General features: G+C 45.5%; 1 protein-coding gene across 2 annotated transcripts in view; it reads left to right on the top strand.

Moving 5' to 3' along the window:
- Positions 1–22609, top strand: part of Gnpat (glyceronephosphate O-acyltransferase) — a 27898-nt gene extending 5289 nt beyond the window's left edge. The window contains exons 2-16 of one of the 2 annotated variants that reach the window (XM_036187233.1): positions 2425–2607; positions 5259–5435; positions 6178–6307; positions 9452–9579; positions 10012–10087; positions 10890–11041; positions 11158–11288; positions 12681–12904; positions 15461–15703; positions 17323–17402; positions 17952–18092; positions 19019–19118; positions 19196–19289; positions 20027–20088; positions 21773–22609. In XM_036187233.1, coding sequence (XP_036043126.1) covers positions 2425–2607; positions 5259–5435; positions 6178–6307; positions 9452–9579; positions 10012–10087; positions 10890–11041; positions 11158–11288; positions 12681–12904; positions 15461–15703; positions 17323–17402; positions 17952–18092; positions 19019–19118; positions 19196–19289; positions 20027–20088; positions 21773–21816 — 1965 coding nt within the window. In that variant the 3' untranslated portion in view covers positions 21817–22609. Of the gene's footprint in view, positions 1–2424; positions 2608–5229; positions 5436–6177; positions 6308–9451; positions 9580–10011; positions 10088–10889; positions 11042–11157; positions 11289–12680; positions 12905–15460; positions 15704–17322; positions 17403–17951; positions 18093–19018; positions 19119–19195; positions 19290–20026; positions 20089–21772 lie in introns of those variants that run through there. The other variant, XM_036187234.1, reaches the window with a different exon arrangement.

The following is a 22609-nucleotide window of genomic DNA, read 5'->3' as shown; positions in this document are numbered from 1 at the left end:
ACTTATTCTAAGCAAGTGGAACTCATTTAAGTATTTTTAAGAGTGAGGGATAACCTGTGTTTTGAAAAGCATACAATTGGCTGGCAGAAGGATTGACTCGGTACATTTAGGCAAGGAGGCTATTGAGATTATGAGTGCAGACTGCCAGGTAGCCTAGCTGAGGGTAAGGCCTGTGGATGCTGAGTAGATGCTCTATATATTCTCAAAGGCCACAAAAACAGGATTGAGTGGAATGATGCCCAAAGGTGTAGATCAGATAGTGGTTAATAGTTAAGATTTCAGGAAAATAATCATGTTGTAGAACCACACCAAAAAGTGGGTACGTTTTGGAGAAGTGTTGGGAATTCAGAACTTACGATGGGAGAAGAGAATCAGGTGCAAGATTTGGAAGCACATGTAATTAGTGTTTTAAGCTTGCTGTAGGGCCATGGAAGTGACTCAGTGGTAGAGCACTTGCCTAGTATGCATGCTAAAAACCCTGGATTTCATACACACACACACACACACACACACACACACACACACACACACACAAATAAGACAAAAGGAGAGGAAACAAAGCAGTAATATGCAGTGGAACAGGTGAGTGCCCAGCAGTGGTGGAAGGCAAGAGACAAGGGCTGGAGGAGGTGAGAGGGAAACTCCCCCAGCTTAAGTCACTGAACTGGAGCAAGGAGGTAGGTTTTTCCCCTGAGAGAGCACTGAATTAAATACCAAAGTGGGGCAATTTCACTGGAGGTAGGGAAGAAGAATAGGCGATGCTGGCCCAGCCAAAGCAAAGGCTCACACTGAAAATGCTGTGTGGTTATGTTTAAAGATATTGTGCCTTTTCATGTCATTCCAAGAAGTGAAATGCAACCTGAGTGTGTCACATTAGAGTTAATAACATTACAATAGAGGAAGACAAAAATAATGGAAGAAATTTTAATGACAAGGAGGGATGTTTATGACTCATGAAAAAAATCAAGTCGGCAGTCTCGGTGTGTGTCTATTGGGAGAGACATGTCCCTGAGCTTAGGAACAAGCATTTCTTAGAGCAGTCTCTACATTAGGGGATTACACATAAAGTTAGAGCTTTTTTGTTTGTGCTTTCCCTGCATTTTCTGAATTTTTAAGCGAGCACAAGTCACTTTGGTAGTTACAAAAAAAGATGTTATAAAACGTGGTAATTATGTAGCAGTTAAGATGTTTTAAAACAGTATTTACTATAGGGGAATACAGATAAAGAAGAAAGGTAAATTATATTTGGCATGGCTCCTGTTTTGAATAAGACATACACATATTTCTGTAGGTGTAAATAAAAAAATATGGAAGCTACTTCTGGGCTATAGTGCTGAATGCCTGATGTTGCCATAAACAAGCATGGCAATCAGTATAATGAGCCACAGATGCCACCAAGCTGTGTCTGTGCTGTTTGAGGGCCTCCCAGGAGGCAGGTGACCCTGAACCTTGGGTTTCCTGTGGACTGGTGAAGACAGCTGCTCAGAGGTTGTAATGGAGATTGTTCTTCTGTGTGTCAAGCTCTCAGAATAGACCTGGCACTTACTTAGCAGCTGGCAGCATTCACTGTGATCATTAACATTACCACTACTCATTACTTGGTCAGGAAAGCACTATTCTAAGAGCACCCCTGCACTCTGAAGCCAGTGCAAGGGCGTGGTGGATGTAAGCAAGCTGGGCCCACAAGAGCTGAGCACAAGTGATGAGGTAGAGCAGACTGCTTGTTTTATTGATGTAGTTTTGTTTTGAGACAGTCTCATGTAGACTAGGCTGGTTTTGAGCCTTGATGGTTTTCCCCTGCCTCTGAAAGGCAAGGACTATATAGGCTTGCACCACCACACCCAAGTTTGAGGCTTCGAATACGTGTTTTGATTTATTTTTTTAAAGCTAAATAGAGGCAGACAAAACAAGTTTGTCCGTATAGCACTGAGTTTGCAAAGATAGCCATCAGAAATACGCTGGTCAATAGGCCAGGGCCTCTGCTCAGTGGTGGAGAGCTTGTAAAGCATGTAAAAGGCCTTAGGTTCAGTCCCTGGTCCAACAAAACAGAACCACACCATAGGTTCCCATTCCTGGTGGCTCAGCCTGTAATCCCAGCACTTGGGAGGTGGGAAGTAGAGATGAAGATTTAGGAGTTCAAGGTTATTTTTGGCTATATAGAGAGTTTGAGGCCAGCTGGGGCTACATAAAGCTCTGTGTAATATTAATAATTTGGGACCACATAAAACTAATAATAATAAATAATAGTAGTTCAGTATCAACTTATTGATCATGGTGTTGACATTTTTTTTTCTCTGTCTAGGTATCTAATATTAGAATACTCTTGCTCGAGTGTTGTGAAGTAAACATTTGGGCAGAGGGAAACTTTAGTAATCCATCCTTTCCCGATAGGTGTACTCACTGTCTTTCTTTCCTCCTTCACAGAAAGAGCTCAAGAAGTGGGATGAGTCTGAAGATATCTTAGAGGAGAGGAGGCATGTCAGTGACTTGAAATTTGCCATGAAGTGCTACACACCCACCTTGTATAGGGGAGTCACTCCCTGTAAACCAAGTGATATCAAGTCCATTGTTCTCAATTCTGAAGAGATTCACTATGTCATTAAGCAGGTAAGAACATCGTTCTTCAGGCACAGCCAGCCTCCTCCACTGTAAGTGGGTCCTTCTCCTGGTTCTCTGAATTTATTTTATCATCTCAAATATACTTTTAGGTTGTTTAGCTTCATGATACTCAAATGTGTGCTGTCATTTTGTTAAGAGTGGAAGGCCAGTCCAAGAAGTAGCAAGGTTCCAGTGGCATAGTAAAATGTGAGACACAATTTGCTAGTGAAGAACCCACAATATGAGGGTGCTGATTAGTTATGAGCAAAGCTAATTTGGTGTAGAGAGTAGGGAAGGTTTGTTGTTGGCAGAAGCTCCAGGTCTTCTTAGTGAAGGGGGTGAAGAGAGTTCTTAGCTGAACAGATCACATCAGACCCCCACATTAAAACATCAAGAGAAGCTCTGAGGAATCCTGTGTCTGGTCTCACTCCTGTATCAGTAGCTTTTCAAGAAGCCCACACTTTGGGAGCCACAGTTTGTTTCCAGAACAGGAGGTCAAAGAGAAGGTTCACATAAAATGCTGAAAGTGGTTCAGTCTGAGCATCAGGGGAGAGAAAAGGTGGTAAAATGCAGCAGACTCCAGTGGTAAGTGAGGCTCAGCAGGGGCTCAGAAGCCACATGGAAGGACTGGGTTTTGTTTACATAGTGCCATGCCCTCAGGTGCTCAGATGGAATATGCCATACAGATGCAGGAGCACTGTTCTGGTTTTACTGTAGATACAGATTTTGACCCATGCCCTTAATCACTTGCTTTGCTTGGCCTCTAACATCATGGAGATGCTATCAGTTCTCTGTGGTTAGGCCTGTTTCATGACAGAAGACAAGTTTCCTCTCCAGTTAACACTCAGGGACAGTACTATAGAGTACCCAAGGCATTTTTGTAGTAGTTAACTCCAGTCAGGCATGTCTGAGTTAGATGGGCTGGGTTCTCAGATATGCATCATCATGTGGAAGCACCATGGCATCCTTACATGAAACTGGGGAGCACAGTTTGCATGTCCCTAGGCTAGGTGGTATGCATATATGGTGGAGCTTACTGCTTATTGATCCAAGTTGAATAAAACATAAGATTAAATCAGCAAGAAAGAAAATGATTCTGTCTGTCCTGATTAAATATTTGATACCTGAGGATGTCCATAGGGAAGCAGCATACTGCTTGTTTTGTTTTGGTTTGGTTTCTTTGCCATACTAGGAATGGAACCCAGGGCTCTTTACATGGTAGGCAAATGCCCTACAGCTGAGCTGCATCTCTAGCCCCATGCATGTTATTATTTTTTTTTTCCATGTGCATGGGAAGAGACTTTGAGACAGAGTCTTCTGTAGCTCATGATCTTTAGTCCTTTGGTTTCTGCCTCCTCGGTGCTAAGGTTACGGGGATGCATCACCAGCTTGACTTAGAGTGACTTTCTCCTCCTATGTTGGTGGGTGTATGCGTGAATAAATAGTGTACTATATAGTGCGTACATAAGCCGGTAGCATGCTGGTTTATCATTATTACTGGGGCTCTGCTTTTATAGGCTGGCAGTTCTGTCCTTCTCTTTGTGACCATAGCTCCAGTGCCTCTTGTGTGGTGGACATTCAGTAAACCTCTTTGACTTGATAAGTGAAGAAGCATACCTTGACCAGTTTACAGAGAAGGATGCAGCAAGGCTGGGCCATGACCCAACTCTCAACCCTTGCTCATGCTCTTCTCTCGACCCCATCTTCCTTCCTGGTTCAAAACTCCAAAAGTAATCCCCCACTTCCTGGTGTTTTCTTGATTGATTGGTTTTGTTTATGAGCCAGTTTCTCAGACTTGCCTAGAACTCATTTTGTAGCTCAGGTTGGCCTCAAGCTCTGGGTCCTTCTGCCTCCAGCTCCCACCTGTAGGGATTTCAGACTTGACTGACCACGCCTGGCCTAGGAAAGCTTTATTTTGTTTTGTTTTGTTGTTTGTTTGTGTTTCTTTGTTTTGTACGGGGTTTCTTGCTTGAACTTTCATCCCCCTGTTTTCATCCACACCTTCCAGTTCCTCTGGCGTTTTCTTTTCCCCCCTGCCCCTGTGTTTAGTCCTTAGGTGACTTGGTCATGTAGGCTCTTTTTAATTTGCTGAGTTACTGTTTGAGATTATCTATTGAATAAAAGGAAGGAGCACTGTAAGAGGTGATTGTTACCCAGCCCCTCCTTCCTGGCTCTCTACTGAGGACAGATAAGGAGTAGATAAGGGATGTGGCAATACTGCTCTGTGTGTATGTGGGTGTGGGTGTGGGTGTGTGTATATTAGTACACACACACCAGAGAAGGTCAGCCTTGGTTGCCCTTTCTGAGGTGCCATGTGAATTCTCTGAATTTCTAGCCTTTAAACCTGCTTAAATTGAATCATTTTTCACTGAACACGTTGGTGTACCCCTGCAGTCCTGTCAGTCAGTAGGCGGAGGTAGGAGGATGGTGAATTCAAGGCCAGTCTGTGCTCCATAGAGAAACTTCACCTAAAGCAGGAAAAAGAGTAACTTAAACATCATTTACTGTGTTGGTGAGTTGGGTTAGACCTAGTCAAGAAGAGCACACACTGTCTTAGAGTTACATCATAGGGTCAGTGTGGAATTTATCACGTTGGTTTGAGTGAAAGGAGCTCTGGTTTCTGTTTTTCAGAATTCACCCCTGCTCTGCCTTCCTTTCAGCTCTCCAGGGAGTCCCTTACCTCTGTCGATATCCTCCGAGAGGAAGCCACTGCAATCTTGGAGGAAATGAGCCACAAACTTCGTATGGGAGCCATCCGGTTCTTTGCCTTTGTCCTGAGCAAAATCTTTAAACAGATTTTCTCAAAGGTGTGTGTGAACGAAGAAGGCATTCAAAAGGTGAGGATCACTGGTACAGACATTCTTGTCCTCATCCTGTGGTCTAATCGATTCTGAGACATCCCACTTGGACTGAATGCTGAGGGGGTGCGGCTATCAGGCATACACTGTGGGCCCAGGGGACATGCCGTCTGCAGTTTGTCCTTCCTTTAATGTCAGATTTACAGACCTCCAAGTTAGTCGAGTAAGACTTCTAGACCACTTGAGTGTCACATGTTCACAGGTTACAAAAGTAATAGAAGGAATTTTTGTCTGTGCTCATACAGATTCCTCTCCAGCACTTCCATTACCATCTCCTACTACACTGGTGTGGTTTTCCTATAACCACACATTCTCCTAGGATGTGGTGGTCAAGGTCAGTTAACTTGGCTATGGCCAAGTCCTTACTGTAGTCCTTACTGCCAGCTCATCACTTGCCCCGGTTTTATTCTGTGTTGCTTCCCTGCTTCCTTAGATGTCTTCATTTAACTTATTGACAGGATCTCTAGCTTAGACGAGCTAGATCTCTTTAATTCCTCACATAGCCAAGGATGACCTTGAGTTTGTAACCCTTCTACCTTCATCTCCCAAATGTCCCAAATGCTGAGATAACAGGCCTGCACTACCTCAGCCTCTCAGGTTCTGGGATTGCAGGTGTGAGCCACCGTGCTCAGCCATGATTTACCTTTCTGTTTTCTGATTTAAGCTGTGATTTTAGTGACATGACAACTGAAATTCTTGAAAATGTGACTTTTTTTTCAAGCTACAACGAGCTGTCCAGGAGCACCCTGTGGTCCTGCTGCCCAGTCATCGGAGCTACATTGACTTCCTCATGCTGTCTTTTGTTCTGTACAACTATGATCTACCTGTGCCAGTCATTGCAGCAGGAATGGGTGCGTGCATAGTCTTCATCCACGTTTTTAAACTATACAGACTTAGCATTCATCAGAATGATGATAAGAGTACCAGAGACTTGGAAGGGTGCCAAGTGCAACTTTTCTGGGTCCCAGTCTCCCATGGTGTGGTGGCCTGTGTTGTGCAATCTCATGACTGAACAGACATGGAGAGGCCTCTGTGCACATGGATTCTTTGGCTTAGATTTGAAAAGAGAGGCTGTCTCACCTTGTCATATTTTGTGCTTTTTAAAAGTTTGATAATATAGTCCTAGTGATCACTCTAGATCACAAATAGATGTGGCTTTTAAAAAATATTCTCGGTTTTTGTAAAATATGTAAAGTCTTGACTTTTTTAAGTGCAATTTTAGAGGCACTGGGTGAATTCATATTGTTGCACCTCCATTGTTCCGGTCTGCCCCAGAACCCTTCGAATCTTGCAAAGTGACACTAAACAGAGACTGCTTTGCTTTTCTCCTCCCAGAGGCAGTCACCATTCTCCCCTGCCTCTGCGGCCACACGCTCTGCACTCTTCATAGACTCAGAGTTGCCAGTATGCACCCTTCTGTGACCGACTGACTTCATTTAGCATGATGACCTCAATCAATCATGATGAGCTTAATGTTACAGCTTGTGTCTGGATTCCCTTCCCTTTTAAGGCTGAATAATTATCCACTGTATGGATGTTCCACATTAATTTATCCTTTAACCTGTCTATGGACGCTATTTGCTTCTGTCATTTGGTTATTTCAGGTAACACTGTGTCTTAGTTAGGGTTACTATTGCTATGATTGAAAGAAAAAAGTTGGGAGGAAAGGGTGGGGAGGAAAGAGTTTATTTTGTCCCCAGTTCCATGTAACAGTTCATTATCAAAAGCAGTGAGGGAAGGAACTCCAACAGGGCAGGAACCTGGAGACAGGAGCTGATGCAGAGGCCATGGAGAGGTGCTGCTTACTAGCTTGCTTCCCTGTCTTTGCTCAGCCTGCTTTCTCTCTTTTTGGTTTTTCGAGACAGGGTTTCTCTGTGTAGCTTTGCGCCTTTCCTGGATCTCGCTCTGTAGCCCAGGCTGGCCTTGAACTCACAGAGATCCGCCTGCCTCTGTCTCCCAAGTGCTGGGATTAAAGGCGTGCACCACCACCGCCCAGCCTCAGCCTGCTTTCTTATAGAACCCAGGACAACCAGCCCAGGGATGGCACCATCCACAGTGGGCTGGACCCTCCCACATTAATAACTAATTAAGAAAATACCTTAAAGCTGCATCTGATGGAGGCATCTTTTCAATTGAGGTTCCTTCCTTTCAGATGACTCTAACTTGGGTCAAGTTGACACAAAACCAGCTAGGACACACTGTTATGAATGTGGGGTTTAAAAATATTTACTTATTTATTTTGGTGCTGGAAATAGAACCCAAGGCCCCAAGCAAGCTAGACAAGCCCCTCTGTTATGAATGCTGTTTCCACAAGTGCTGTGGACATGGGAGTGCATATATTAGTTAGGCTTTGTAAGCTGTGATAAACACTGTGATCATAAACTGCTGGAGGCTGTGGGGATATACAACAGATGGCAATTAATAGTTCAAGTGTTGACCCATCAGAAGAGTAACCCTCTGATGGAGGAATCTCCTCAGCAAGGCTTACGGGACCATAGACTGAAAACTAGTTGCTTCTGTCTGTAATTTCTGTCATGTGCCACTACATTTCTTCCCTAAAAACTGCTATGGGTATTTTCCCCATTGCTTGTGTTTACCTCATGAAAATATTTCATCCTTGGGCATATTTGTAGCTGTGCATGGTCAGGAAGATGACTTTTGCTTAAGCTTTATAATTTTTATGAATAGAAATAATACTAGGATATTTTTCATAACTGACACAGGAAAGTAACAGTATTCTCAGTCACAAAGACAGCTAATTTTAGCCTTAAGAACAAATTCAAAACAGACTAGCTACCCTTGCAAATAAAACACATAAGGACAAGTTCCCAAGTGTCTGTTAGATCAAGGTCAGGCATGAAGCAGCTCTGGTAGACATAACCCCTGTAGTAATTGGCTTTCTACATGTATTCCTTACCACTCAAGGGTTAGCCAACCCTTTATTGTACACCTGAGAACAGGTTTCCTCTTTAAATTTCCTTAACTTCATGTTCTGCCTATTAATATGTATTTGTTCCAAATACAGAACTCTGATTCAGAACTCTTTATCTAAAAATATTTTATTAGCCGGGCAGTGGTGGCACATGCCTTTAATCCCAGCACTCGGGAGGCAGAGCCAGGCGGATCTTTGTGAGTTCAAGGCCAGCCTAGTCTACAGAGCGAGATCCAGGAAAGGCACAAAGCTACACAAGAAACCCTGTCTCAAAAATAAAAAAAATAAAAAATATTACAGTTGGCCACTCATAAACAAATTATTGATCCAAGATTAATAGATAAAGCTAATGTCCTAAAAAAGGCTATTCTTTTGTGATTATTCAAATTCAGAATATTTATTCACATTCAGCAATATCATGTCAGAGCATGGCTGTGGAGATTGGCCCTCTGACGTTCTTGTCAGGTTGTCTGCCATTGCCTATGTCCCTGGTGGCTTGTAAATACCGTGGTGACGTACAAGGTCACCTCCCAGCAGGGCTCTGGCTCAGAGTCCCTTACATAATTCTACTATATGGCCTTTGTTTTCATTTTTATTTTTGTGTGTATGTGTTGTATGCATGTGTGTACATGTGTGAGGATACATGTATATATGTGCACGTGAGTGCATGTTTATGTATATGTGTGAGCATGGGGCGAGGGATGTAGGGCAGAGGTTGACATTGAATGTCTTCTCTATTGGTTACCTTATTTCTAGAGACAGGGTCTCACTGAACCTGGAGCTCACTGATTTGGGTAGACTGACTGGCCAGTTAGTTCTAGAGATCTTGTCGCTGCCATGCTCTGCTTGTCATGTGGGTGCTGGGAATGAGTTTAGGTCCCCAAGCTTGCATGGCAGACACTTGACACTGAGCCTTCTCCCCAGCACCTTTCTGCTCTTCTTCTGGAGTTAATCTTACAAGTATAACTATTGCTGTCACAAGGCACACGTCTTGATCATGAACTTCTCAAGAGTGTCTACATTTAGATCTTTGTTCCCATATTGCCCCTACCTTGTGTTTTAGACTTCCTGGGAATGAAATTGGTCGGTGAGCTACTCAGGATGTCTGGGGCCTTCTTCATGCGGCGCACCTTTGGCGGAAATAAACTGTACTGGGCTGTATTCTCTGAATATGTGAAGACCATGCTACGGGTAAATGCAGGCGCTCCAGGGACCCGGAGCTACAGAGCTGTCTTGCTCTTCACTTCTGAATAGACCCCTAGCTGTCTTTTCCCCTCAAGGAGCACACCAACTCCCAGTGGTCCCTCATCTGAAAGGCATCCTTGTTAAAATGTTGCTGTGAGTGGTGTTTGTTTAAAGGGCAGAGGGCACTTGGGATAAGGAGTCAGAAGAAGCCATTTCTTAGGCTGGGGATGTTGTTTAGTAGTAGAGTGCTTGCTTAGGATATGAGAGGTCATGGGTTCAGTCCCAGAGTGTACACACACACATACACACACACACACACACACACACACACACACACACACACACACGGGTGGGGGTGGGGGCAGGATACAAAAGAGGCCTGTGTTATTTTGAGAGTAGACAATGGGTTTTGTGTATTTGTTGTGTTCTCTTTTAAAGAATGGTTATGCTCCTGTTGAATTTTTCCTCGAAGGGACAAGGAGTCGCTCTGCCAAGACCTTGACTCCTAAATTTGGTAGGTCCCTTATGTATTAGAAGCATATAAAAAGCCCCAGATCTCAGGTGTGGTGTCAGTGTGGCGCCAATAGAACTTGATACTTCTTTGACAAGATACTGTTTTCTTTGCAGATAGAACTGTTTCCTTAAGTGTAGCTGTTTTTGGACACTTTGGATATCTTTTTTTTTTTTCCTGCCTGGGAATGGGATAGGGCAGAAGCATAGAGAACCAGAGCACTGGGTACAAATAGCAAGAGCAGACACAGCCTGTCATCATTAAGGGACTTTGGGGGCTCCCCTGGAAAATGGATTGCAGTTGTAATCTTCATGCATATATGTGTATGGTTTGATTTGTTTCTCGGTCAGTAGCCCATGCTGGCCTGGAACTCACTGTGTAGCTTCAGCTGGCCTCAGACTCGCTGCCATCCTCCTGCCTAAACCTCCTGAGTGCTGAGATGACAAGTGTGAACTGCTATGCCCAGTTTCTGTCAGTTTCGGGTGAGTTAGTGAGAGGCAATAGCGCAAGTGGTGTGGAAGGCTGGCTGTATATGTTGCTGGTTTGACTTCCTGACTGGGTTATTTCTCCTTTCATTGTGGGATCAGTAACAAGGCTGGCCACCAGCTGGGCAGTGAGAGATTTTATTCTTGACCGAGAATGGGAGATGTTGGAGACAGATTTAGGATTTACCTTCTAAATCCCGTGGGTGGGAGGCTATAGGTACAGTGTAGAAGGAGAGGGGGAGATTGATATATTATTTATGAGTCCTTGTGTGGCCTGCTCTTCAGTATACATGGTAAAACATTTCTCCCTGTGCTTACAGGTCTCCTGAATATTGTGATGGAACCATTTTTTAAAAGAGAAGTTTTTGATACCTACTTTGTTCCAATTAGCATCAGTTATGATAAAATATTGGAAGAAACTCTTTATGCCTATGAGCTCCTAGGAATTCCTAAGCCAAAGGAATCCACCAGTGTAAGTGAGGATAACCAAACTTGATTTTCTTCGAGTGTAGAGAATACCCTGGCTTACACATCCACTAATTTACAGATGTACTCCTGTTTTCTTTCTCCCTCTTGTGATGCCACCAGGGGTTGTTGAAAGCCAGACGGATTCTGTCTGAGAACTTTGGAAGCATCCATGTGTACTTTGGAGACCCTGTGTCACTGCGTTCTCTAGCTGCAGGGCGGCTCAGTCGGAACCCGTATAACTTGGTGCCAAGGTGCAAGGCCTGTGTTTTAATACCTGACACAGAAATGAGAAGTAAAACCCATAAGTATGAATCGGGACTCTTGAGTTGACGGCCTCCGGACCAAACTTTGGCTTGCCTGAGCTCTCCCAGCAAATTGCCAGGGAAGCCCTGGCAAATACATGTTCATCATTGGAAAGCTTCAGTTAAAGAACCTCATGCTTGAAGCCAGCATGGTGGGGCATGTCTGTAATACCAGCCCTCAGGAGGTGGAGGCAGGAGGATCAGGAATCCAAGGGTATCTCCAGCTACACAGCAAGTTTGAGATCAGCCTGGTTTACATGAGACCCTGTCTGAAATAGCAAACAAACAGAGGACTGTTTGCTGCACCCCTCCCCCCAAAGTGCTCACCCATAAAACAAAAAAAGTTAAGCTGCATGCTGTGTGTGTCAGTGTGTAGCCAGATGATTGATCATCCTCTCTGAGCTCCAGCTTAACAGTGAGGAGAAATAGCACCATTGTTAAGAAGCTCACACACAGGAATCGTGAACATGACCGCAGGGCAGCCAGTGTGTCCAGAGCACTGCTTTAGACCCTAGGAAAGAGTCCAGAGCAGCAGTGAGCAGGACAGTGCCCTGTTCTCAGACACACTGAGTTCTCTAAGGGTTCAGGGCACAGATAAGCATCTGTGTCTGCATTTTTCTTTCAGTTAGATTAATTGATTTATGTTGTATGTTTGTGGGTGCATGCAGGTTGTCAGGCTTGGCAGCAAGCCCCTTTACCCACTGAGCCATCTCACCAGCCCAGGCATTTGTGTTCTCTTAACTCAAAGGAGCCCCCTGGGGAAGTAAAGCAGACATACCCTAGTCCCAATTAGCCCCTCAGGTGGCACTGCAGCTCTGGCAGTTCCCTGGCAGTGAGCTGCCTGGCCAGCAACCTCACTTGTTACTCCAGAAGCAAATGTTAGTCATCCACTGCCACAGAGCCCTGGCCAGTTATTCCAGTGCAGGGCAGCCTCTTGGCTGCCACCTTGCCCTTGAACTACCTTCTTCCATAGCTTTGGGGAACCCAGGCATATTTCTGCAACCAGAGTGGGCAGCATAGATGCTGACCACGTGGCTCTTGGAGTACAGCCCCATGGTCCAAGCAGCTGTGCTTGTGACAATGGTCTGTTCTGTTTTTAAAGTAAAAAAGAGTGGCTTTGTTTGCTTTTAAAAATTACTTAGAACTGGGAATTAATGTTTTTGTTTAATTTCAGCTGCATACTGTGGAGACATGGGCAGGTCACACTGTGAAGCTAGGGGATGCTGCTGGTGTGTGGTCTGAGAGAATTTGGTTGGCAGAAGCATGGCACGTCTTGTGGTGGGCCCCCTCCACCAGCGTGTGGGTAGCTGAGCTATAACCTGCTGTGTACCCCCCTTTCAGATGCATCCCTCAGAAGCAGTCCGAGGATGTACACGCCTTTGTCACTGAAGTCGCCTACAGGATACAGCTTCTGCAAATTGAAAACCTGGTTCTGAACCCGTGGCTTCTGGTAGTTGCCATTCTACTTCAAAACCAGTTATCCATGGACTTGGATACCCTGGTGGAGAAAACTCTGTGGCTGAAGGGCATAACCCAGGTGTTTGGAGGGTTCCTGCTTTGGCCTGGTACGTATGTGGGATACACGTGGTTTGTAGACTAGCCTTTCATTTCCTAATCTGAGACCCATGAGGGATCTCCTTGAGAGTGATTGCCTGTGTGTTGGCTCACTCTGGAGACTACCCTCTAGGACTGCAGTGCTACTTCCTTGGCAGCTCCAGACAGAGAATAATGATGTGAGTCCTTCCCTCCACATCCACTTCTTTTTAATTAAAGTTTGGAGGGTTGTGTGTGTTGACTCATGTATGGTATGCATGAGCCTGTGGAGGCCAGAGGTTGATGACAGATGTTTTCACTTTTGCTTCAGTTTTTGAGCCAAGATCTTTCAGAATGTGGAGCTGGACAATTTAGCTAGGCTGGCTAGTCATCAAGCCCTGAAGATTTTCTTACCCTTGCCTCCCCTGTAACCTCAGCTGGGATTACAGGTGTATTTTACTTCTTCTGACTTTTATGTGAAGCCTAGGAATCAAATGCAGGTTCTACTTGACCAACTAAGCTATTTTCATAGCCTCAACATTCTTTTGAGGCAGGGTCTCACTGTATAGCCCAGCCTGGCCGAACTCACTCTATAGCCCAGGCTCACCTCAAACTTGGAGCAGTTCTCCTGTGTCAGGATTACAGACATACCCAACAAGTGTACTATTTGCTACAATGTAGCTAGTTGCTTTTAAAATTATTGTTGGGAGATGGGAGGTGTTAAGGTCAGAGCATAGCTTTGTGGAGTCACCTTTATATATGTTCCAGGGATCGAGCTCCAGTTTACTGAGCTTGTGTGGCAAGAGCCGTTACCCACTGAACCATCCATTTCACCAGCCCCAGGGTTGGTTTTGTTGTGTTTTGTTATTTTCAGTACAGGAAACTGAACCTAAGGCTTTGTGTATGCTCTGTGCACTGAGCTGCAGCCTCAGTCCTCCTTAAATCTCAGTATGTTTGTAGCCTAGCTGCTTTCAGCTAAGGGCTTTTTCTAGCTCTCTAATACTAATTCAGTGAGCAAGCCTGCCCATCACCTCAGCACTCAGGCAGTGGAAGCAGAACAGGCACCAAAGCTACACAGAAACAGTTTTGTGATTTCAAAAAATCAAAAGAAAAAAAGAAGAAAGGGGTTAGGGATTTAGCTCAGTGGTAGAGCACTTGCCTAACAAGCACAAGGCCCTGGGTTCGGTCCTCAGCTCCAGGGGAGAAAAAGAAGAAGAAAAAGCTAGATGTAGTGGTGCATACCTTTTAATCCTAGCATTCCAGAAGACAGGGGCAAGCACATCTCTGAGTTCCAGTCAGCCTAGTCCACAGTGCAAGTTCCAGGATAGCCAGTGCTATACAAAGAGACCCTGTCTCCAAAAAAAAAAAAAGAAAAGGAAAGGAAAGAAGAAAGAGAGGAAGGAAAGAAGGAAGGAAGGAAAGAAAGGAAGTAGAGGAACAGCGCAGTAAAAACTTCACTGGAGGACCAGGGAGGTTCAGTGACTAAAGCTGTGTGCCACACACAAGCCTGGCACAACTTGGATTTAGTCCCCAGAACTAGGTAAACAACTGGGCATGGTCATATGCGTCTGCAATCCCAGCATGCTTCCCATCCAGATGAGAGGAGGAGGAGACAGGAGAATTGCTCATGGGCCAGGCAGCAGGAAGAGTGCTCAGCTCTTGGGAGCCCTTGGAGTCTACAGTGCAGAGTAAGAGTAGAGAAGAAGCCTGGGCTGAAGTGTGCTCAGCGCTCGCGAGCCCTTGCTGCTCTCACAGAGGACCCAGTGCAGGTCCCAGCACGCACATGGTGGCTTACAGCCATCTGTAACTCTAGTTCCAAGGGATCACACCCTCTCTTCTAGCCTCCTCAGGTACTGCACCCGTGTGCTTGTATACAGGCAAAATACTCCTACACTGAAGTGTAGAGATCCTGCCTCAAAACAAAGAGGGAAGACAAAAACCGACTCCCAGAGTTGTCCCCTGATGTTTATGTACACACCATGTCAGGAGCATACACATACATACCTCTCATTGGAGTTATGGAGACTATGCTGTGAACTTAGGGGCTTAGGGGTGGGAGCCTGTCACAGTACTTAGTGTAAATTGAAAAATCACAGACATTGCAGCTAGAGTGTAATCACTGAAAGACCAGGTCATGATTTTTAGCCAAGCACCTCCCAGTTCACAGAAGTGGACAAGCTGATCTGGATCTCTCCTGGTTCTGGTAGGGTAGGCACTGGGTGATGGTGAGCTAGTGCTGGGGTCAGTGGAATAAGCCTGAGTGCTGTGGACATAGCCCAGGTTACTGAGAATCCTTGGGGAAGAATTTGGACTCGGACTTTGGAGTTGTGGCTTTGGAAAGAAGATCTTCAGAAGCTCAGGACAGATGAAGCTTGGCTCATGGATGAGGAACTAGTGGTGGGGCAGGAACTGGCATGTGACCTTCAGATAGTGTGGGCATGTTAGAAAGCTGGCTTTTCAGTTCGGGAACAGAAGGAGGGTGTGTTAGATCATAGAAGTCTGCGGCCTTGGAACCTATAAGTTCTGGGAAGCATGGTGGAATTGGAGGCTGCCTTCTCATTGAGTTCACTCTGCTGCTCTCTCTGTAGATAATCAACTTCCTGAGGAAGTGATCCAATCCAGCATCCTCCTGCACTCCAACCTGGCCAGTCTTGTCAAAGACCGGGTGGTTCTGAAAGTGAACTGTGGAGACTCAGAAATGGTCAAAGGACTTGTGTTCCAACACATCACCTTCCTCATGTGCTCGGCCTACAAGAACCAGCTGCTCAACATTTTTGTCCGTCCATCCTTAGTAGCTGTAGCCTTGCACATGACACCTGGGTTCAGGAAAGGTAATTTTTAGGAGCATGGCCTTGAATTTCCGAAGAGGCCTGGCCCCCTAGTCCCAGAAAGGGAGCAGTGTTGAAGCCCTATTACATGCAGCCCCCTCTGTTCTAATAAAGGAGGCTGCCCTGCCCGCTTCCGGGTCTAGAGTTGGAAAGTATAGTATCAAGTGGCTTAGCCCCAAATACTCAGGTTGAGGCAGGAGGAGCTTCCATAGCCTGGGCTATGTAGCAAAATATAGTTTCAAAACAGCAACAAAAGGGCTAGTTCAGTGATCAAGAATGTATGTGTTTTTTCAGAAGAGCCAGGTGAGTTTCCCAGCACCAGTGTTGGGCAGATTACAACTGCCAACAACTATAGCTCCAGGAGCTCCAACACCCTCTTCTGCCCTCCATGGCCCCGCACACATAGGGCATATGTGCACGCATACAGATGAATAAAATGAAAAATCCTTAAGAGAAAAATAAAACTTCAGAACTGGAAAGACCTAATGATTTCCTAATCTGTACTGTACTTTTGGCTAGGAAGATGGCTTAGTGGATGAATGTTTGCTAGGCAAGCTTGATTGCTGAGTTGAAATTCTTAGAACTCATGTAAAAAGCTAGGTGTGTTCGCGTCTATATGAAATCCCAGCATTCCTACAGTGAGACAGGAGTCAGAGATAGGAGACTTGCCCCTAAGCTTGTGTACCAGCTATACTTGGGTGTTCAGCTTAGCAGCAATCAAGAGAGGCTCTGCCTGCAATGAGGTGGAAATCAAGAACCAACTCCTGAAACTTGCCCTCTGATTTCCCATATAGATGTTTGCGGCATGCATGTATCCTTAAACATACAATAAACACACACTAGCTGTGCCTTTTATAAACAGGGCAGTTAGGTCCAGAGAGTCATGTAATTACTAGAGTGGCTCAGCACTGGGAATACCATTGTCCAGGTCCTGGTCTGATGCAGTTTCTGCTGTGACACCCTAGCAGAGGCAGATAGGACACCAGCACCATCACTGTACAATGCACAGTGGTATCAGATCACAGTGAGTTGAAATGAGTTATGCAGGCTGGGTCTGCCCAGGTCTGACTGAGGATCATGGGCCACAGTAGAGAATCTTCTTCAGTTGGTCTCAAGGGCACACCGTGGTCTGTGTGTGTGTCTGGTGATTGACCCAGGCTTTCACACAGAGCACTAAGTCACAGTGAAGAAATGGTAGCAGAAAAGGGGAAGTGCTGTGGGAAAATCTTTTTGTATGCTGTGAATATGCATTGTTCACATTGGTTAATAAATAAAACTGCTCTGGCCTATTGTAAGATAAAAAAAAAAAGGTAGATAGGAGAATAAGGAGAAGCTGGGAAATCAGGTCCTTTCTTTGCTCAGAAGGAGGTCTCTCTTCTGAGGAACGTCTAAGGATGGTGACATCCTGCCCATTTCTAGACTGAGGGTTTTGAGGCCTTGTTTAATTTATATTCTGCCCTTTTAAACTCTGCTGGGCTGTAGTCTGTCCGTCAGAGAAACTTAGGGTTGGCTTCACTTCCTTTAACGACTCAGTTATTTGCTTGTTGCACACATACACATGCATTTGAAGGGCTACGAAGTCAAAAGCAATGTTTTAATGTTGTAAAATGGGTTCTTTCCAGAGGATGTCTTCAGTTGCTTTTCCTTCCTACGCAACGTGTTTTCAGATGAGTTCATCTTCCTTCCAGGAAACACACTCAGGGTAAGTTCTGACAGCTCAGAGCAGGCATGCCACAATGCATGTTCCAGAAGAGACAGACGAGGATCTCCAGCATGCTTCAGCACAGCAGCATATTTCCTCTGAGAGTGGCCTGCGGTGGGCGGGCCTGCCTAGCAGTGGGACAGCTGTGTGGTTTGTGGGTCTGCTGATGTGGGCAGAGGCAGACAGAAGGTGCTGTGCTAAGGAGAGGGTTTTCCTGTGCTCTGGCAGTTGAGGTGGGAGCGGTGAGGGCTGCCAGGGTTTGGGTCTAAGTTCACCTGTGGCTGTTTTCAGGAGTTGCTATCACATTTAAGGAAGTGTTGAGTGCCGTGTGAAGAACATCTGCTGTGTGTGTCTGTCTGTGTCTGTCTGTCCTGGGCCACTGTTTTACAAACACTGTATGTTTACATGTTTGAGCTTTGGCACTTGAGTGTTGGAGCAAATACTCCCAGCTTCAGTGTATAGTCAGGAGGCTCCAGGGAGCTGTGGGACTCGAGATGCTGAGGGTACACAGACCAGCATGTCCATGTGTCCTCCCCTTCCCTTTTCTAGGACTTTGAGGAAGGCTGTTACTTGCTGTGTAAAACTGAGGCTATACAGATGCCTGGGAAGGACATCATTATCACAGACAAAGGGAATGCTGTGCTAGAATTTCTCGTAGGGCTCTTTCAACCTTTTGTGGAATCATACCAGGTATGTGAAGTTTGCAAATCCTGCACACCCCATGTCTGTATTGCAAGGCTTTCTTCCTGAAATTATTTCTGGTGTGAAGGGTGAGCATGTGCAGGTGAATAGTGGACCCAGAGAGCTAAGTTCCATATCTACTCAGGGACAAGCAGGAGGGGCTGGGCCTATCATAGGCTGAGGGTAGCATCCCTGTGAGCCCATAATTGCCTCAGAACTACAGTCATGCTGTGTCTTCTTGTGTTCTTTGTGTGGCTAGATGTTGAGACATAGTGGTCACTAAGTGAGCACAGACTTGAATGCCTTCTCCTTTAAAGTTACTGAGCACTCACTCTGCTTCTGGGGAGAACAAGAGCAGGATCCTGCTCAGACAGCCCAGGAGGAGGCACAGGTTTGGACACTGTGGCAGGATTCCGGGGAGGGAGGGAACTTGAAATGGTGGGGTGTGCTGGCCTTTCAGAAAAGAGGCATCTGTGTCTCTCAGCACTTCGTTTATCCACTGGCTTTGAGCATCTGTGATGGAGGCTGGGTAGTGGTAACTGTAATCCCAGAGGTGACCTTGTTCCACGTCTCCCACAGTCTAGCATGGAATGGGTACTTGATAAACTGGGTGATAATCAGCCAGTGCTTGAGGACCTGCACTCTGTGCATTCAGAAAGACAGACAGAGTCAAAGACAGTAGGTCCTCTCGCCCCAGGCAGCCCAAACTGGAAGTGATTGTCTTGCAGTCAGCTGAGATGAGAAATTAAACTCTTACCAAATGTCATTTCAAACTGTCCTTTTCTAATTGTAAAAGCTGCTGGAATCAAAAGAGTTATGTTAGAAGTTGCAGACCGTGGAGGGTGGTGTTCTTAAGGAGGGCGGTGTGCTCAGCATGTTCTTGTTTTTGGCAATCTCCTTTTCTCTGTTCCTTTCATTCTCCGTCTTGAAATCAGATACTTTCCAAATACCTCTTGCATGAAGAAGAGGCCTGCTTCACTGAGAGACAGTACTTGGTTGCAGCTAGGAAGTTCACCAGTCAGCTTCTGGATCGAGGTCAGGCACGTCTCTGTGGGTGGTGGCTTCCCAGTCGAGAATAGGAGTGATTGCTTGCTCTCTTCCCCTCTTTGCAGGTGCCTCCCAGTGTTATGATGCGTTGTCTTCTGACCTGCAGAAAAATGCCTTAGCAGCTTTTGTGAGACTCGGGGCGGTAGAAAAGAAGAAGGTGTAAGTACCAGGTGCTAATGGGGTCAAGGTGAGGGATGGCAGTGAGGCCGAGAACCAGCGACCCTGGAGTGTGCCCTTCAGGAAGTGCGGTGCCATCTGTCCCTTCCTCTTGCCCTCAACATTAGATCAGGGCAAGTTTCCAGGGAACCCACACATCACAAAATTCAGAACGTACTCTAGCCCAAGTTGGGCTTGACCTCAGACTGCATTTCCTAGATTAATTACAGAAAAGAGCATAGGGTAATGTGCTTGGTCACAGTTCATCTTGTGACCCAGCCATTAAATTATCTCATTGCTACTTCATTTGGTACTGCTATGAGTCATAATGCAAGTATCTGATATTCAACCCCTGTGACAGAGTCTTCCAGTACCACCTCCTACCCTGCCTCCAGGGGTCATGACCCACAGGTCGAGAACTACTGATATAGAGTCTCCTCAATGAACAAGTGTTTTGAAGTCAAACTCTCATAATTGTGTATCTTGTGTGGTCAGAGCAGGAGCAAGAAGCCAGTTTCAGCTACTTCAGACTGGGGCTATTGTTGTACCTGGGCTGTGGTAGAGCACTTGCCTACCATGTGTGAGGACCTGGAATTGGTCCCAAGGCCTGAAGGAATAAAAAGTAAGCTTCATGACACAGACCTTTAGCAGTTCCATGATAGAATATACAGTTAGGAAGAAGTAGCGAACAGATATCTCTGTCTTAGTTCACACAGTAACCCAGCTTTTCTTCTCTTTAGAGATAATAACTATGTGTTTAGTGTGAACGAGCCTGCCACAAGCAAATTAGAAGAAATGCTCGGTAAGTGCAGCTGAATAGGCTTAGACCCATTTTCCCTATTGTGTAAGTAGACATTAAGGTATGCTGTGGCATGAGTATTCTTATTGGAAGGAACAACTGTAGATTCTAATATAAACAAGCTGAGTATAGGCCAGAATTTCCTTCAGGAGAAGTGCCAGTCACAGCACTTGGGAGCTGAGGCAGGAAGACTGCCATGAGTTCAAGGCCAGCTTTGGGCTACATAGTGAGTACCAGGCCTTCCAGGGCAAGGACCCTGTTGTAGTTGGAGTTTTCTCCGTTCCCACCTGGGCCCGCAGCCTCTCAGACCCAAATAAACACACAGAGGCTTATATTATTTTCAAACTATATGGCCTAATGGCTCAGGCTCCTTACTAGCTAGCCCTTACAACTTAAATGAACCCATTTCTATGAATCTATAGTTTGCCACATGGCTTGTGGCTTACCAGTACTTTACATCTTGGTTTTTCTGCTGGCAGCTAGCAGCATCTCTCAGCTCTGCCTTTCTCCTTCCTCTCTCTCTAGTTGGAATGTCCTGCCTAACCTTATTCTGCTTTACCACTGGCCAAACAGCTTTACTTATCAACCAATCAGAGCAACACACATTCATAGCATACAGAAAGACATCCCATAGTACCCTGTCAAAACAAACGAGGTAGAGGAGGGGGGGGGACCAAACAGGCGGGAGTTGGGGGTGAGAGAGAGATGGAAGATTTAAAGTGGCATCTCACTGCTGCACACTGCTTACAGTATGTCAAGACCAGACTTTAAAGGCCAGCAGGGGAAGAAAGGGAGTGCAGCAAAGAGTGTTAAGAAGACACTGCAGACTCAAAAAGGGCAGTGCTTACAGCTCAGTCAGCCGCAGGCCTCCTCTGTCAGCATGCATCCTTTGTGTTCAGCTGTGGTGAAGGGGATTCTGTCCTGGCTCAGACTTGGTTTTCCTTTTTTAATAAAGGATTTTATTTTATCTGTATGGGTATTTTTACCTGCATATATGTATATGCAGCACATGTGTGCATTGTGCACAGAAGCCAGAAGAGGGCATTGGATTCCCTAGAACCAGAGAGAGCTTTATATGTCTGTAAGTGCAACAAATGTTCTTAACCACTGAGCTGCCTCTCCAGTGCTGCTCCCCCCCCCCCTTCTTTTGAGACAGGGTTTCTTTACGTAGCCCTGGCTGGCCTCAAACTCACTATGTAGATGAGGCCAGCCTCTGCTCTGCCTCCTGCCCCTTGTGCTGAGACTAAAGGTGTGTGCTATCATACCTGGCCTTGTTTTTGTTTTCTGAGACAAGGTCTTATACTAGATCCCAGGTTGATCTAGCTTCGCACTCACTATACTCACTCTGGCTTCAAATTCATGGCAATCCTGTCTCAGGTACACCCATCTGTGGTGATGTTTACTTTTCCTCTGAGGTCTTGGATAATCTAGGTGAATATACTTTCTAGTACATACATGATAGAGCTAAGAGCCTTCTGGATGCTGTAGGCTAAGAAAGAGGAACATCTAGAGAAAGTAGCCACTGGCTTTGTAAAGAAAGGTCAGTAGAATCCAGGGGAGCCAGCTAAGTGATGAGAGAAGGTCTCAGTATTTGCAGCTTGCCTTGCAGAGTGAACCGTAGCCTTACTATAGAGCTATGGCAACAAGCAAGACCACCATTATCTCATTGGCTGTCTCTTTGTCTTAGGATGTAAGACGCCAATAGGAAAACCAGCCACTGCAAAACTTTAGTAATCATGAAGCAGTTGTAGAACACAGTTCCAATAGTGACAGTCACAAAGGACTTACTGTGCCACATGTGGGCATCAAGAGGAGGATGTGTCTTCTGTCTCCCTGAGACCTCGTGAGCCGTGCTTCTGCCAAGAGGAGGAGATGACCAGTGAGAGCGTCAGTGTGATCTTCCCGACATGATGACTGCGGCATTCATGTCAACCTGTGTGTTCTGAAATAAAACCGTTTTTGGAAAACATTCTTGGAAAGCAGAGCTCAGGCCCCATTCACTACCACTCAGTTTCCTACACATGCTCCACTTCCAGGCCGACACATGAATAGCAACAGCTTTGACCACTCACCTGTGCAGGGAAACACTGAAGAGGGGCACAGGTGAGTGTTCCCAGCCCCAGCCTGAAGCTGGGAGCCTGAGCACGGCAGGAGAGTCCTCCTGAGCTCCCTGAGGGTCCCAGTCGGAACACAGGTGCACTAAGTGCGTAGGGTTACCTTTGGTCTGTGTGTGCCAGGTGAGTATAAAACAAAGGAGGTTCGATCTCTAAGACATTTCATTTGCGATCAGCAGATCTTCCAAGATCCAAAAAGCAGCACAGCTCACTGTTCTTTGTCAGTGCATTCAATAAACTGTTCTTACTGAAAAACAACAAACAACTTTAAATCTAACACACATCTTTCCATCATAAGCATTTTGGACAAGGGATTCAACCTGTATCTTACAGTTTTACTTTAATTAAGTTGCCTCAAACAAGTACAAATTTGATAGACGTGTGTAATAAATAATTTAGTTTACTTTAAA

This window comes from Onychomys torridus, chromosome 5, assembly GCF_903995425.1.
Source record: "Onychomys torridus chromosome 5, mOncTor1.1, whole genome shotgun sequence".
NCBI classification, from domain to species: Eukaryota; Metazoa; Chordata; class Mammalia; order Rodentia; family Cricetidae; genus Onychomys; species Onychomys torridus.
The sequence above is the reverse complement of the archived record's forward strand: the minus strand, read 5'-3'. Positions and strand labels throughout refer to the sequence as shown.